The sequence below is a fragment of the Chenopodium album genome, chromosome 3 (assembly GCF_948465745.1).
Source record: "Chenopodium album chromosome 3, dcCheAlbu1.1, whole genome shotgun sequence".
NCBI classification, from domain to species: domain Eukaryota; kingdom Viridiplantae; phylum Streptophyta; class Magnoliopsida; order Caryophyllales; family Amaranthaceae; genus Chenopodium; species Chenopodium album.
In genome coordinates, this window is record NC_137836.1 from 55,264,570 (window position 1) to 55,282,535 (window position 17,966).

Consider the following 17,966-nt stretch of genomic DNA (forward strand, 5'->3'; position numbering starts at 1 on the left):
TCCTCGTCTTCTACGATCTTAGGGAGGATAAAGATCGGCATTTGCACCCACTAAGATGGCGCTAGGGCCAGTGGGGCCCTTATTGTCTTTGAGAATTGCAGGTTTCTTATTCCATCGCTTGTTAATTCTCTATTTGAGACCGATCCTCGTTCTATGTCTTTAATTTCTTCTCCACTTGGCCCGCCTATCCATAGACAGATGATGGTTTGGACATTAACTTGGGTAATCCAACGACCATGGAGAACATTATTGATGTAGAATACCTCTTCCCCATGAACTTCACCATTGGGACCAATATGCAGCATTTGAATGGGTTGCAAGAGATCTTCTATTTATATGGAAAATTTGAAAATTCAAGTTTTTGAGAGTAGGTAGAAAACTCGTCAATTAAAATTTTAAGTGAGAGAGAGAAAGAAAGAAATTGAACTTGGCTTGATAAAGAAGAAAATTGAGTGAAATCAAGAACGACCTTAGCTTTAGTCTTGTCCAACTCTATACCATTTTTATGAACCACTAACCCTAGAAAGTTACTAGATTTAACTGCCCCAAAGGCACACTTTTGAGGGTTTATTTTTAGATTAAACTTCCTCATTCTTTCAAAAGCAAGAATGGGATGTTCTAAATGTTTCGATTAGTCATGGGCCGAGATTTCACCAAAACATCATCTATGTAAATCTCCAAAGAATCGACTATCATTTCATCAAATATGAGATTCATAGCTTTTTGATACGTTGCCCCTCCATTCTTAAGTCCAAATGGCACTGCTACATATTCATAGAGTCCCAAAGAACCTAGAATCTTAATGTAGTTTTTGAGTCGATCCTTATTTGGCGATACCCGACAAATTAAAAACCATCTAGTGTTACAAACTTATGTCTTGATGTGATATTTATCAACATATCTGCTACAGGAATAGGGTATTGATCTTTTTGGGATGGGCAGTTATGCTATGTTTGGATAGAGAGAAATGGAGGGAAAGGAAGAGAAGAGAAATGGAGGGATGCAACCTTCTTTGTTTGGATATCTAATGTAAGGAGGGAAGGGGAGGGAATTGGAGGGATCCATTTTCCTTCCACTTTTAATAAATCAAATCCCTCCATTATTGGAGAGATTTGGGAGGAAAATAGAAGGTCTCCTTCTCCTTCCCCCCCCCCCCCCCCCCACCTCCCTTTCCCTTCCCTCTTTTTCCCACCCTTCCCCCTTTCCCTTCAATATTGTTATCCAAACATAATGTTAATGTCTCTGTATTCTAAGCATATTCTAATCTTCCCATTCTTTTTAATTACATGCATAATGTTGGCTATCCGCTCTGCATATTTGGTGGGTTGTATAAATCCTACTTCCAAGAGTTTGACAATTTCTTCCTTTATTTTTGGAATTAATTCTGGTGATAAACGTCTTGAGTTTAGGACTATAGGATTGTAACCTGGTTTGATTAGAAGCCTATGCTGAATAATAGAAGGATCTATACCAACCATTTTATGATGTTCCCATGCAAAACAATCCTTGTATTTATGAAGCACATCAATCATTAATGACTTGTTTTTATTGCGTAGTTCCTTACTTATGCAAGTAAACTTTAGATTTCATTTTTCAAAGAATCTCTCATGTTATGTTTGGATAAGAAATTAGAAGGGAAATGGAAGGGAGGGAAATAGGAGGAAGGGGAAGGAAGGGAAAGTGGAGGAAATGATGAGCTCCATTTTCCCTCCAAATCTCTCCAATTTAGAAGGGATGGTCTTTATTAAAGGAGGAGGGAAAATGGATCTCTCCCTCCTCCTCCTCCCCTTCCCTCCCCCAACATATTATCGGAACAAGGAATTTTGTCTCCCTCCCTTTCCCTTCCCTTTCTTTCCTTTCATTTTTTGTTATCCAAACATAGCCTCAAGCTTCCAAATGGAATAAACATTTAAAAATGGAGAGAGGTAATACCATTTCTAACCATCTATATTGAAATCACAAAAAGTGGTAGAGGCTGGGCTACAAATGTCAACAATGACAAAAAAGGCATCATTCCGAAGAAAAAACCTTAGCTTCTAGCTGATAAGCTTTAGTGAAAAAATTAGGCCAAGATAGATAGGTAGATATGATACAACTAACTGTGGAGGCTCCTAATAACATGTTCATAACCACAATTTGTAATTGAATGGCTTCCAAAGGTGATGCACCACCCATAATCATACCAGTCATTGCTCCTGGAAGAGAAATTAGCCCAACTGTTTTAGCATTGTCCAATACCGGGGAGAGGGCAATTACTAATGATCTTTTCACTTGCTCTACTGTTGCTTGACGTGGTGTTGCCCCAAGTGCTAATGCTGTCTCTACCTGTTTATGAATAGTTGGACAGTTGTGAGATATAGATTAATGGATGTACTTATGAGGTTTTTTTTTTTTTTTTTTTAAATAATTATGTTATTTATTTTTTATTTTATATAAGATTCGTTTTTTTTTTTTTTTTGTAGTTAGTCTTTTATCCGCTATTATAGTTTTTATTACCTAAAAACAACCTTATTTCTAAATAATGGTCTCATTTCTTCTTTGTTGGACACTTACTTTTAAACAACCAAATCTAACTGTCTTACTTATTTTTATCACATTTTAGATCAACCAAACTTTATTATATTATTCATTATATCCACCTTTAAGTAATCATTTCCATTGTGTTATTGTTAAATTCAACTTCACGAAATTGCTAATACAAATCTTAGATGGAAAGGTGAACAAATAATGTTGTTTTGATAGCTTTGAAATTATGTATGTAGGAAATTACAAATTCTAGAAGTTGCAATCTTATGTAAATGTACATAATATCAATTACTTCGTATTATGCTACACAGTCATGTGCCAAATTGGCTTACTAATCAAGGAGCCACTTAAAAAATTAAGAATTCATACTTCCTCCATTTTATAAGTTGACACATTTCTATTATCACGCTTGACAACACATGTTTTTAACACTTAATTACTCTTATTATCATCATTGTAAAATTATAAAAAGTGTATATTAATAAATTATATATCGAAAAAATTCAAAAAAGATCTCACATGACTATATTTTATCGTATCTATAAATCACAAATTCAAATCAAAGTGTAGTGTGTGAATAGTGTAAAAGTCAAACATTATTAGCTAAAAAAACGGAGGAAGTATATTCGAAAGTGTTCAGTCTTACACGATCTTTATTGTTAAAGGTATGACATTACCACGCTTAATCTCTCAATTGTGTTTTCATTTAAGTTTTTTATTTTCTTCGGAATTAACCTCACTTGCATTAAAAAAAAACATACCAAGCTGATTTGGATTTTAATATCATCTCGAAGTCTCTTCATGGTAACACCAGTAGTAGTCATAGCATTGCCAACCATCATACCAGCAACAGGAATGATATACCTCGGTGTAAAAGGAAACACATTTAGTGCTACTAATGTCAACATTGTTACTGCTGTTCCTATCAATATTGATGCACCTGCCACATACTTCCCTCGTGGCACGTGCTTCGCACGCTGCCCTGCTGTGTATCCTGCCACACTTACCTGTTCAACCAAGACACACTTATCATCCATTTTTCATAAATCTAATACTGTAATATCATCAACATTTTGGTTAATCACTTTATGTAATAATTCAGTTTATTTGTTAAATAATACCTTTACTTTCTCTGTTACTAAATGGTCTTCTCAATTTGACTATATACACACATTTAATCGTTTACAATGCATTCATTTATGTATGTTTGGTTGTGTATATGAAGAAATAATAATACTCCAGAATTGAATATCAATAAACGATTCATTAAGGTAAACAAATAAGATCAACACGACTTTGCATGCTATGTTTTAAATATGATCTAGTAGATTTTTTCATCTTTTATACGATGTCAAGAACCCACCTAAATGACAAAAAACAGAGGAAATTATAAATAATAATAATACTAATAATAATAATAAAAACTAGAGGGAATTTCTCTCGTTTAGGGGTGATTAGGGTAGGCTTCCACGTCCTTTTTCCGACACAATTTTCAGCGATCAGGGTCGATCGGGTCAGGCGAGTTCAGGCTAGGTGGTTCCGGTGGGTCTTCGGTTTTTTTAGGGGCGAAATTAAGGTGGTTTTGGGCGAATTTGGTGCAGTTTTGAGGCGCAATATCCTCGCAAGTTTTCAGGCAGCATCTCCGTGTTCAGGAGAAATTAAGGTGGTTTTATAGCTGGATTCCGGCGACTTTGAGGCAGGTTTTCGAGGTGTTTTTGGGGCTGTTTACAGGCAGGTAATCGGGTCAGTTTTCAGGCAGTTTTCGAGGTGTTTTGGGGCTGTTTACAGGCATTTTTCAGGCAGTTAATCGGGGGGCTATTGGGTCAATTTTTCGGGCTGTTTTCCTATCAGATTCTGGTGTTGCTTGGGTCAACTGGTGCAATTTTCAGGCGGTTTGTTTGGTGCAATTTTGGGGTTGTTTTGGGTGCTGTTTGAGTGCATTTTTCTCCAATTTCTTAGTCAGTTTCTTTGGTTATTTTGAGGTGCAAATTTCTGGTCTGTTTGGGTGGTGTTTTCGTGCTTTTTGGGTGCATTTTGCTGGTCATTTCGGGTGCATTTTATTGTGCTTTTGGGTGAAGTTTATGGTGGATTTTTTGGGTTTTTTAAGTGCTGTTTTTCGATTGGTATTTGCTCCGACTTTGGTGGTGGCTGTGTAGCCATGTCGGTGAAGTTTCATTGTCCCTTTGTGGGTCTTAGTGGGTGTCAAGATGGGAGTGGCAATGGGCTTACAAGGCGTTCTTTAATCAAGCATATTCATGATCGTCATTGTTGTACTGGTGCGCGGGATGTTACACGTCAGTCTCTTACTTCTAATTTGGTTGTTTATACTGAGGCGGAAGTTACTTTTACGCGTATGGGTATTTGGTTTTGTGGGGTTTGTTACAAAACTCATACGCTTCGTTCTTGGTGTCGTCACGAGAGGGGTGAGGATGTATCACCCCCTGATGAAGGAGATGGTATTATTCGTTTTGTGCTTCATAATTTCTCCAAGCCACAAGCTCCCTCTTCTTCGACTCGTATTGGACTTGTGGATGGTTTGGCGCGAGATCAGTTTTGTGGTTTTGACGTGGCTCTCATTAATGCTTTGCTCTCAAAGGGGTTTCGTACTGTGAAATCTATCCCTCCCAAGTGTCGTTTGGGGTTTTCTCGGATTGTGAAAAGTGCTCTAGATAAGGTTATCTCTAACCCTAATGACATTTCTAGTTGGGTATCGTTGTTAGTGTTACCTCTTTGCACCCTTAAAACCTTTCGGCCGCGGAGTAGTCGTGAGTCAAGGTCTTCCGTAAAGCGTCGGCATCAAGAAGAAAGTATTTCCTGGGCTATTTGTTCTTGGGGTGCACCAGGTGGTAGTGTGCAGCTTGTGAGGGAAACTTTGGCTGAGGATGCTCCTACTATGTCGGTGGTTGATGATGAGGACCTTGATTTGGAAGAGCGTAATATCAAGCAGTGTCGTAGGAAGATTTGTGATGGTCATTACACCGCTGCAGTCCGGGTTCTTTCTTCTTCAGGTGTTGCTCCGTATAATGATGTCACTCTTGCGGATTTTCTTTCAAAACACCCTTCTTCTTCACCTCCTTGCCTGCTGATATTCCTGTTGATCAACTTCATCTCGTTGCTTCCTCTGCTGTTGTTTTAGATCGGATTCAGAGTTTCCCGCGTGGCACATCGTGTGGTAGGGATGGGTTACGTGCTCAACACCTTATGGATTGCTTGAGTGTGCATCTGTGGCTGTCTCAGACGAGTTGGTTGACTCTATTACCGGGGTGGTTAATCTGTTTCTAGCAGATAGATGTCCTATGGAACTAGGAGAGTATATTGCTAGTGCTCCTCTCACACCCCTTGTCAAGCCCGGTGGTGGAATTCGTCCTATAGTTGTGGGTACCGTTTGGCGGCGTCTGGTTTCGAAAGTCGGCGCTGTTATGGTTGGGCAGTCTTTGGGAAGTTACTTTGATGGTCTTCAATTTGGCGTTGGGGTTTCTTCAGGCGGTGAGGCCATTCTTCATGCTGTGAATCGATTACTTGAGGTTCGTGGATCTGATGTTGGTCTTTCAATGTTGTTGGTGGATTTTCGTAATGCCTTCAATCTAGTTGATCGTGCGGTCATGTTACGTGAGGTCCGTCGTCGTTGTCCGGGTATTTCGCGGTGGGTTGATTTCTGCTACTCTAATCCAGCTAGATTGTATTATGGGGACCACACCTTATGGTCGTCTTAGGGGGTGCAGCAGGGTGATCCCCTTGGTCCTCTGCTTTTTGCTTTGGTTTTACAACCCTTGGTGTGTAAAATCAGAGATACTTTTGATGTATGTCTTCAGGCTTGGTATTTAGATGATGGCACTATTATTGGTGACACGTTGGTGGTGGGGAAAATTTTGCAGCTGATTATGGAGGAAGGGCCTCTTTTTGGGTTACATCTTAACGTGGACAAAACTGAAGTTTTCTGGCCTACAGAAGACCCCCGAAGCAGGCTTTTGGGTGTCTTTCCACCTAACATTGCTTGACCTTCGCGTGGTGTTAAGTTGCTTGGTGGTCCTGCTAGTTCTGATTCTGGTTTTAGTAGTGAGCTTGTGATGCATAGGGTGACCAAGACCATTGCGCTTATGGATAAGGTTGCTACGCTGGATGATCCTCAGTGTGAGCTATTGTTACTTAGGGCTTGTACCGGAGTTTCTAAACTCTACTTTGCGTTGCGTACTTGTCCCCCTAGTACTTTTGAGGCGGCTCAGCGCACTTTAGACGAGGCTCTTCGATCTTCTTTGGAGCGTATTGTTACTGCTTCAGGACCTGGGTTTGGCGATTGGCAGTGGCGGCTTGCCACTTTACCATTTGCGTTTGGAGGGCTTGGTGTTTATTCTGCAGGTGATGTTCGGCATTATGCTTTTCTTGCTTCTCGGTTGCAGTCTACTGGGTTGCAAACAAAGCTTCTACGACATGCTGACATTGTTGGTCATGGTCGAGCTTTTGAAGACGCCTTGGGTTTGTTTAATGGCGTGGTGGAGTCTGATTTTTTAAGTAATCCTAGTGAGGTCGCTGCCCCAAAACATATGAAGAAATTGGCAGATATATATTTCACGAAGGTTACCGATTCTGCAGAATCCACCTTTTCATTATCCCCTCGTCTATCAGCATTGTGGAAATCTCAGCAGGGAGATCACACGTCTGCTTGGCTTCGGGCCGTTCCTATTTCAGGATTGGGCCAGATTATGAACGCAAAGACTTATCGATGTGTATTATGCTACCGATTGGGTGTTCCGTTGTTCTCTACCTCGACACCGTGCTCTGCTTATTCGAGGGTTTTTCCAGGGGATATTTTTGGCGATCACGCGGTGTCGTGTGCTGGTATCGTGGGTATTAAACATAGACATAATGTTGTTCGGGATACCCTAGTTGATGTTTGCTATCGTTCTGGGATTTCAGCAAGGAAAGAGGTTGATATTGGGTTGTTTGGAGGGAACGGTGATGCCCTCAAATCTGCTGATGTGTTACTTTATTCTTGGGATCGTGGTCGCGATGTCTGTGTTGATTTGACATGATCTTCTCCTTTGACACAGTCAAGGTTATCTGACTTTATTCCTAGACGGGTTGTGGCTGATGCAGCTCAGCGGAAGCGGGATAAGTATGAGGCTCGTTGTCAGGCGATTGGATATGGGTTCATTCCCTTCTCCTTTTCTTCGTTTGGTGAATTAGAGAAGGAGGCTGTTGCGTTGCTTAAGCGAATTCAGAGGTTCTCGACGACGCAAGACATTGGAGCACGTGCTGCAGCTCATATTTTTACTAGGGTAGGCTTTGCTATAGTTAGAGGAGTGGGGGCCCAGATTGTATCTCGGCTTCCCACTAATTTATTGTAGGTTGTATGACTTTTTGTTTTTGAGATATAATAATAATAATAATAATAAAAATAATAATAATAATAATAATAATAATAATAATAATAATAATAATAATAATAATAATAATAATAATAATAATAATAATAATAATATGGTAGGTTTTGCTATAGTTAGAGGAGTGGGGGCCCAGATTATATCTCGGCTTTCCATTAATTTATTGTAGGTCGTATGACTTATGTTTTTGAGATATAATAATAATAATAATAATAATAATAATAATAATAATAATAAATACAAATTCATAGAATCCTCAGCTTTTTAATCTACAACTACAAAATCATCTTTACTTTTATATTTAGAGGATGTGAGCTTGTGACTCTTGTAAGAGAGTAGCGCTTTAAGATTTTTAAAGGTTGTGTTTGTTAAAGCAATTTTGTTAATGTAATCGTTAACAAAAAATAATTTTATAATTTCCAAAATTTAAAGTACATTACATGAAACATACACAAGTAGGTAATTTGATATGATTCAAACAAATTTTCAAAATTGATAATAAGCTCAAATTGATTGATTATCAAAAATTGATAACATAAGCTGATAGGAAGCTAGCATTGTTAGGGCCTATATTTAGTGTGTATAATGTATAGCTAACGGGCCTATTTCATGAGCCTTAATTACTTGTATAAATACGATACTCTACTCTCTAATGAAACTACGGAAAATTATTTCGTGACATGGTATCGGAGCTAATCAAATTCTAATCCCTAAATTTCTACATTCTAATCACTAAATTTCTGAAATTCTAATCTAAATTTCTACTTTACATTGCCGATTTGCTTAATTGCTACTCTAAATTGCTGAATTTTGACTTTTTCTCACGAAATATCGACTCTAAATTACTGAATTTTTAATTTTAATTCTACCCTACAATTCGATCTATCAACAATGGTGACTGGTGGATTATCTTCTTCTTTCTTATCTGCTGAATTGAAGCGTCATGCTAAGTCGTCACAACTATATTGTACTCATTGCAATCGATCGGGACATGATTTTGACGGTTGCTTTCTTGTTCACGGCCTCCCCGATTGGTCGCAGGATTAGTATGGACACAAAGGGCGTTCTTCCTCTCCGGCTGCTGCTAATGTTCCGGTGGGTGTTACTGTTCCGGCGGGTGCTAAACCGTACTTTACTGTTGTTATCGTTTCATCTACCGCTGCACCTCTACCGCTTCTACTGTCGCAACCTTCACCAAGACGCGGGGATAGCCTGCGGTCCTGTCCTGCGGTCGCTGCCACAACCCAGTAGTTTCTGCCAGGCCGCGGGAATATCCCGCGACTCTTCCCTGCCGCCGCTGCTCTAACTTCGCCTACTGATGCTACTTCTTCTTCTTATAAATCTGCCAACACTACTCCTATTTTGGGTGAGGTAGTTGACAAGTATGCTGTCACCACTTCTTCCTCTACTCAATCCGCCAACTCTACCCCAATTGTGTGTGGGGTATTTGATGTTCCTTCCGATCGTATCACTGGTGATTCTTTTCTACTATCTTAGATAATTGACACGGGTGCCTCACATCATGTAACGGGTGACGAGTCTTCTTTATTTGATACTCAACCAATTTCGCCATGCCCCGTTAGTCTTCCAATGGTGCTCAAGCAGTTGCAACAAATGAGGGTCGTGTTTTCTTGGCGGATGTAATTACTCTTGAACACGTTCTATTTGTTCCTAAATTACATTGGAATTTGATTTCGGTTTCTAAGTTGATTGATGACTCTAATTGCTTTGTCCGATTCACTAATTCTCTTTGTGCTATACATGATCAATCCTCGGGGAGCTTAATTGGAGGAGGTGAAAGAATAGATGGACTATATTATTTCCAGCGTCTCCCAAAAGTATGTGCACTTACGGGACCGGAGATTTCTACATTTGAGTTGTGGCATCCTCGTTTAGGGCATCCGTCGGAGAAAATTGTCAAATTGCTTCCTGCTATTCGAGGTAGTTTTGATCCTAAGTATTTAAATAAAGCATGTGACATTTGTCCTCTAGCTAAACAAACCCGAGCCAGTTTTTCTGATAGTAATAGTCGTGCTAGTCGTATTCTTGAAATGATACACTGCGATTTGTGTGGACCGTACAACACAGCTTCTACTTGTGGTGCTCATTATTTTTTTACTATAGTGGATGATTTTTCCAGAGGTGTTTAGGTTTAATTTTTGAATGATAAAACTGAGGTTTATTCTTCTTTCTGTTCTTTCTTTGCTATGGTTAAAAATCAATTTGATGTTAATGTTAAGTGTGTACGGAGTGATAATGGTACAGAATTCAAACCTATGCTTCCGTATTTTGATGAATATGGTATTCTTTTTCAAACCTCTTGATTCAGTACCCCTCAACAAAACGGTCGGGTAGAGCGTAAACACCAACATATACTAAATTTCGGTAGAGCATTGATATTTCAAGGAAATTTGCCAATTGATTTGTGGGGAGAATGTATTCTTGGGGCGGTTTATGTTATTAATCGCACTCCTTGTCTTTCACTTGACAAGAAAACTCCATATGGAATGATTTCTGGCACACAACCTGATTTTGATGCTTTGCGTGTTTTTGGGTGTCTTTGCTTTGCTCATAACCAAAAGGCTAAGGGTGACAAACTTGCTCCTAGAAGTAGAAAATGTGTGTTTGTAGGTTACCCTCATGGCAAAAAGGGTTGGAAGGTATATGATTTGGAAACCGGTGATATTTTTGTTTCCCGTGATGTTAAATTCCATGAGAATGAATTCTCGTTTGTTAAAGATGGTGATTCGGTTAAGACTAATGTGGGTGCCAAAAGTGTGCCTATTGACAATGTTGGTGCTAATCATGATTTTCTAGAAGATTTGGAATATGTGTTAGAGGTTGGCGAAGGGTCTCTTGTGCCCGAAACCCCACCACAACCCCACGCTACTGCTGCTACCCCTCCCCCCCCCCCCCCCACATGAACCTGCCCGTGCTGGCAGCCTTGACAGTCCCCACCGCAGGCCACCTGCGGTAACTCCCAATAGCTCAAACACAGCCCCGAGCTCTCCTCCTTCTTCCTTTACTATTGAGCATGTGGTTCCTGTAAGCCGACATCACTCACTCTTCTTCTTCTACTATTGACATGGGTCGTGGTCAAAGGCCACGCCATCCACCAGGGTGGCATCGTGATTACGTTGCACATATTACTATATCTCTCTCAAGTACATCTATTCCCCCTAGTTCATCATCTTCTCCAGCTCTTCAGGTACTCCTTATCCTTTAACACATTTTTTGAATTGTGATAAATTTTCTATGTGCCACCATGTGTTTATTGCAGCTATTGATACGGTAGTTGAGCCGCGTAATTTCAAAGAGGCAATGCAAGATGAGGGGTGGAAAGAGGCGATGCAAAAAGAAATTGATGCCCTTGAAAATAATGATACATGGGTGCTTGAAAAATTACCTCCGGGTAAGAAAGCTCTTGGTTGTCGATGGGTTTACAAGGTTAAGCTTAATTCTGACAGCACACTTGAGAGATTGAAGGCTCGTCTGGTCATATTTGGTAATCATCAGGTAGAGGGTATTGATTATACCGAGATTTTTGCTCCCGTGGCTAAAATGGTAACTGTTCGTGTTTTTCTTGCTGTTGCTGCTGTAAAGAATTGGGAATTGCATCAGATGGATGTGCACAATGTATTCCTTCATGGTGATCTTGATGAGGAGGTTTATATGAAGCCTTCCCCTGGTTTTCATGGCTCTCAACCTGGTATGGTGTGTCGTCTTTGCAAGTCGTTGTATGGTGGTCTTCGCCAGGCACCTCGTTGTTGGTTCTCTAAATTATCTACATCTTTGAAAAGGTACAAATTTTTGCAATAGTACTCTGATTACTCTCTTTTTACTCTGCAAACTGGGTCTATTCAACTTAGTGTTCTGTTGTATGTTGATGACTTAATAATATTTGGCAATGACTCTCCCGTAATTGCAACATTCAAATCCTATTTTAGTGACTGTTTTCATATGAAAGATTTGGGTGTGTTGAAGTATTTTCTTGGCATTGAGGCTGCACGAAATCCGGAAGGCATATTTTTATGTCAACGGAAGTACACGCTTGATATTATTGCAGAGTCTGGCTTGCTAAGGGCACGTCCTGCAGGTACTCCTATTGAGCAGAATCATACTCTGGCTAAATCAGAGTCCTCTATTCTTTCTGATCCGGAAATGTATCGGCGGCTTGTGGGTCGTTTGATTTATTTGTCTTTTACTAGACCTGATTTGGCTTATGCGGTGCATATTTTATCTCAATTTATGCTACAACCGCGACAGGATCATTGGGAGGCCGCTCTTTGTACGGTGCGCTACTTGAAAGGATGTCCAGGTCAGGGGATCCTATTGAGTTCAGATTGTGATTTACACATTACAGGCTGGTGTGATTCGGATTGGGCTAGTTGTCCTTTGACGAGGCGATCTATTTCTGGTTGGTTGGTGTTTCTTGGTGCTTCCCCAATATCTTAGAAGACTAAGAAGCAGGACACTGTGGCTATGTCTTCTACAGAGGCCAAATTTCGTTCGATGTCTAAAACCACTGATGAGTTGAAGTGGTTGAAGGCTCTACTTCTAAGTTTGGGAGTCTCGCATCCCCGTGCAATGAGTTTGTTCTGTGATAGTCAATCTGCACAGTATATTGCACGGTATCCGGTCTTTCATGAGCGTACTAAACACATTGAGGTTGAATGTTACTATGTCCGCGATGCGATTCAGGATGGTGTTATTAGTCCATCTTATGTGAAGACAACTGATCAACTGACGTATATATTCACCAAGGCTTTGAGTAAAAGCCAATTCATGTATTTACTTGGCAAGTTGGGCATTTGTGATTTGCATGCTCCAACTTGAGGGGGGGGGTGTTATGGCCTATATTTACTGTGTATAATGTATAGTTAACGGGCCTATTTCATGAGCCCTAATTACTTGTATAAATACGATACTCTACTCTCTAATGAAACTACGGAAAATTATTTCGTGACAAACATGTTTAGCTGAAATAACAAGTCATTTACATGTCAGCACCTCATAAGCATCCATTCAAGATACAACTAGTTTGACTTTTGCTTACAAGTACAATTTATATTACAGACTAAATCACATATGTCATCATGGTGATGGAGAAACTAATAAAATATTCCCCAACTAGAAGATCCCGAAGACATTTAATTATTTTAAATCGTAATTAATCTAATACATTATGATCAATCTCTAACCATGGCCTTAATTAGTTTTATTAATAATCTGATTACATGTTTCTATGTAGTCTATGTACAAAAATACATCTTTGAAATTGATCGAGAAGAAAGAGGTTAGGAATATACACTCTCAAAGTAACTCGAGTGAGAATTAAACCCCAATATCAAGGTTATAAGGTACAAATGTATATTTGTTCTCAAGTACGACAGATTATGTTTTTATCCCAATAAGTTACAGTTTTATGTTATTTTGAATGACTAATATACTTGAAATTCTTGTTAGCAATAGTGGGCATCACTTCCCCACGTCGTGTCCTCATTATATGACATGGTGAGTTGGTGACTAGCTAGGCAATTACGGAAATGATCATAGTAAAATAAATAATCTAACCAATAATGAAAGAGTGAGAAATAATTATAATGACTAACCATGAAAAGATAAGCAACAAGAATCCACAAAATATTGCTCTGAGTAAAGATGAACTGAAGAACAAAACCAATGATAGAAAGCTGAACAAAAGCCCGGAAGATAGAGTAGATCATCTCTCCTTCCAATTCCAGCTTCTGAAAATACGACAACACGACCGCCAACAGAACAACCGCCAACGCCGCCACCGGCTTCAGCATTCCCTTTAAGAAATCTAACCACCATGCTTGATCCATTATTGATCACTTATTACCCTCCTAAATGTTTGCACAAAATTGTGTAATAATGTATCAAAGTGGATTTTGTAAGGGAATAATTGTTGGAAATAGATTTCAGAGAAGCATATATATATGTATATGTATGTGATAAAAAAACTTAGAAAAGGCCTACCTCAAATGAGATAGTACAGAAGTTTAACTGGTGTTGAATTATCTGGGACAGAAAAGTTGGTAAAAATGAAAAAGGCTAAGTTCTTCTAAAGAGGTTGAAAGTTTGATACTGTTGTTTGCCTTATCATTTGCTCCCTCCGTTTTTAAATACTTTATTTTTTCATGCGCGGGGTTTTAACATAAATTGGAAAAATGGAGAATGTAATAAAATGTGGAGGTAGGAGGGTTGATGGATGAATAAAATATTGTAAAAAACCAAAAATAGTGGAAAGAATTGAAGGAGAGAAAATATGGAATTAATATTGGTGGGTCCACTTGGTAAAATAAATTAATTAAATATTAAAAAAGTTTTTCAAATAAGAAAATGATATACTTCCACCGTTTTTTATTAGTTGACACATCAATCATCACGTTTGCCAACGTATATTTTCAATAATAAATATCTCTTATTCCGTATTATCTACAATGTAAAATTATAAAAATTAGATATTAATAAAATACATATTGAGAAGATTTATATAAGATCCCACACTATGTTTTATTGTATATATAAATCACAAAATCGAGTCAAAGTATAGTGGGTAAATAGTGTAAAAATCAAACCGTATCAACTAAAAAAAACGGAAGAACTAACTATTTAAAAATGGTAGAAAAAGAAAAGTGAAATACGTAGTTAAAAATGGACGGAGTATAATCAATCAACTTTTTAGGCGTTATTGAAAGTAACGTTACGGACGTGTACGACCACATACGAAATCCACTGGGTTGTTTTAGAATTAGATTCTTAGATGGGATATTCTTTTTTATAATACATATCATTTGGTCCCACCCACAGTAGGCTAGTAGCTTTGATAATTTGCATAATTGTTTAATTATTAATCAGTACAATTTAAATTAATTATGAAGTAATAATAATTATTAAAAACAAATAAATCAGAAGGAAAAAAAAAACGTATCATGGAGCAAAATACTATACTGTCTCAATAAAACGTTTCAAGCTATAATTATTTTTGGGTTATTGATCATATTTGGAAAAAAGAAAAATTGTTTTTATTTTTTTTGGGTCAATGAGTATTCTTTGTTTATTTTACTTTTAGTTGCAACATTTTAATTTTCATGTTTGTTAATCCGTGGATGATAATTCTCGGGAAAAAAAAAATAAAATGAATAAATAAATTCCATAGATCAACAATTGTTTTACATCCTGTTATTATATGTAAGTAAATCCATATCTAGGCTAGTAATAGTTTAAAGGGAAATTCCCTTTGGTATACTCCTAGTTCTAACTTTTCCCAGTAGTACACAACTTAATTTTTGACTTCTTAATGATGCACCCCAGGTTTATTTTTATTAACCAACGTGCTTAATCTGTTAATCAGACGTTAATAAACCTTTAATTTCGAGGTTTAAGTTAAAAAAAAAAAGAAGTAAAAAGACTAAACTACCCCCTATTTTAAAACCCTTCCCTAAACCCTTCCCCTCCAACTGCTTTATTTAACCAAATTAAATCATCATTTATGTCGATTAGACTTCTCTGAAGAAAACTCTCCCATGTTCCATTCATAAAGATCATCTAGAACTAATTTCTAGAGTTTGTTGTTGTTATGGGTAAAATTCTGTAAGTCAAAAGTCAATGATAGTCAGCCCAGGTCAACGACAGAACCAGACTATGACGAAGACCAAGACTTGGCGCGAAAAGACGACAGCTCCAAACGGAAGACGTGGTCAATAACTAAAGCCTATATTCTAGGAGAAGATGGAGGATAATTGACTAAGTCATAATCAACTACTAGCAACTGTTAGTGGGCGAGTTTAAAAGGAAAATGAGGCAACTAAGCTCCGAAAAAATAGGGATCTCAGCTTATCTCCTTGCAACGGCTAGGGTAGAACCCTAGAAAAAATCTATATAAGAAGGAGGATCGACGGACGAAGGGGATATCACAACCTAGCTACTTAAACACTCTAAGCCTACATTGTAAACCGTTTCCAAAAGTATTTTTTGCATAGTGAAAGTTAGGTAGATCCTCATTCTACCCATGGTTTTTACCTTCATTGGGTTTTCCGCGTCAACAATTCCTTGTGTCGATTCTTCGTTTTCAGCATTTATTCATTTCACGGTTTTATTTAGTTGATCTGTAGCCTAGATTTTGATACTCAATCCCACCTAACAAAAATTAGCATAAACAATTTGGCGCCCACCGTGGGGCTACAACTAGATAAAATCCAAAAATACCCTAACCCTAACCTTCGACATGTCTTCCAACGAAATGACCCCGAAGCAGCTAAAAGAAGCTTATGAAAAAGCCCAAGTCGACCTCGTCGCGGCTAGGGAATCCAATGAGCGTCTTAGCAAGGAGAAAGAAGCGTCAGAGTCTGATGCTTTATATCTTCGTCGGCAGCTAGAGTCGACTCAGAGTAACCGTCATCGCCGGCCGAGGCAGCTGGGTTTGATCCCGAGCATGCCAACCTTGGACGTAGTGGAGTCCCCGCAAGATACTGATACTGAGTCCAGCGATAGGGAAATGCAGATGGATCCTCCGCTCCGGAATAATGACCAGCAAGGAGATTTCCAGACTCTAGGAGAGCAGCATGCCAATAATCGTGAGCCCAATCAGACTGAAATCTTACTCCAGAGGCTGGTCGCCTTAGAGAGGCAGAACTCCAAGGTGTTGTCGATAATGAAGAGGATGCTAGATGTCCGGATTCCCGTCCAAAGAGAAGCTCCCGATGGGTTAGCAGAGACTCCATTCAGTGATGTGTTGTCCAGGGCCCGGATTCCTAGAAGATCGCCGCTCTCAACTTTTACGTCGCTTTATGATGGGATGACCTGCCAGAGCAGCATGTCGAGTATTATAAGCAAAGAATGTGGCAAGCTTCAATCCCGTTCGAGTGTTGGGAGGCGTGCATGTGCAAATCCTTCGGTGCGACGCTGACTGGTCCCGCCCTTAAATAGCTCGGCAAGCTTGAACCAGGAAGTATCACTAGCTTTGCTATGTTAATCAACAAGTTTTATTCCCATTTTAAAAGCAGCAAGTAGTTCGACAAGCAGACGAGCGACTTGTATAGGATCGTCCAAAGTCCCATGGAAAGCATCAGGACTTATTGGTCCCATTTAAACAAAGAGAAGGTGTCAATCAAGAGTGTTGACAATCGGACTACCATCAATGCCTTTCTCCGAGGACTGCATACAGATTCAGATCTGTACAAAGATGTGGTCAAATATCCCTGCTCAACATTTGAAGAGGTTTGGACAAGAGTTGTGGCCCTGATGCGTTTCGACGAAGATATCGCCAATCGAAGCTCCGGTCAGTATGTCAAAGGCTCGACTGATCGCAAAGCCACAAGCGCCCCGCGAGGATCATGGCGACATCAGCCCTATGAAACAACAGGTAGATCACATTATGTTAATAGTGTGCAGGTAGAATAGATCCTCGAAGCACCGCATTATCCAGTGATATCCGAGTATGGATTCGAGGTGAACATCGTAGCAGTGGTGAAAGAGTTGGAGCCCCTGGGCAGCAAAGTTTGATGGCCGATGAAGAGCAACAAGCCCGATTTTGAAAAGGATATGAGCAAGTGGTGTGAGTTCCATAGCGACCATGGTCACAAGACAGAAGATTGTTATGCCATGCGTAGAGAAGTGCATTTTAGCTGAAGAGGAGTAATCTCAAGCATTTGCTCGGAAAGAAGAAAAGCGACGTACCCAGCGACGCCAAAGCATCAGCAGCAAGCAGGCCCCCAAAGCCCCCTATCCCTGAGGTAGTAATTAATATAATTTTTGGTGGTTCAGATATTTGTGGACTGACCTATTCTACAGCTAAAAGGATGGCAAAGTCGTCAACACAGAACTCAAATATCCCAGAAGAATTAAGAGATCCTCTGGAAAAGAATATGGAATTTATGGACATTACTTTCGATGATGACGACATCAACAACATCAACAAAGAGCATGAAAATTCCTTGGTGATTTCTCTGATGGTCAGGAATTGTCTGCTTCGAAGGGTGCTGGTCGACGGAGGTAGCTCCGCCAATGTTTAGTTCAGAAGGACCATGGAAGATA

The 17,966-nt window shown here is 39.2% G+C and overlaps 1 protein-coding gene across 1 annotated transcript; it reads right to left on the reverse strand.

Annotated features, from left to right (window-relative positions):
- Positions 1-1,951: 1,951 nt before the first annotated feature.
- Positions 1,952-13,941, reverse strand: LOC145614001 (protein ALUMINUM SENSITIVE 3-like). Its single transcript, XM_081669016.1, has 3 exons — positions 13,520-13,941; positions 3,288-3,533; positions 1,952-2,325 (listed from the first exon to the last, which is right to left on the reverse strand). Exons 1-3 carry the CDS (start codon positions 13,751-13,753, stop codon positions 2,011-2,013), a joined length of 795 nt encoding a protein of 264 aa, XP_081525142.1. The 5' UTR covers positions 13,754-13,941; the 3' UTR covers positions 1,952-2,010.
- Positions 13,942-17,966: the final 4,025 nt, after the last annotated feature.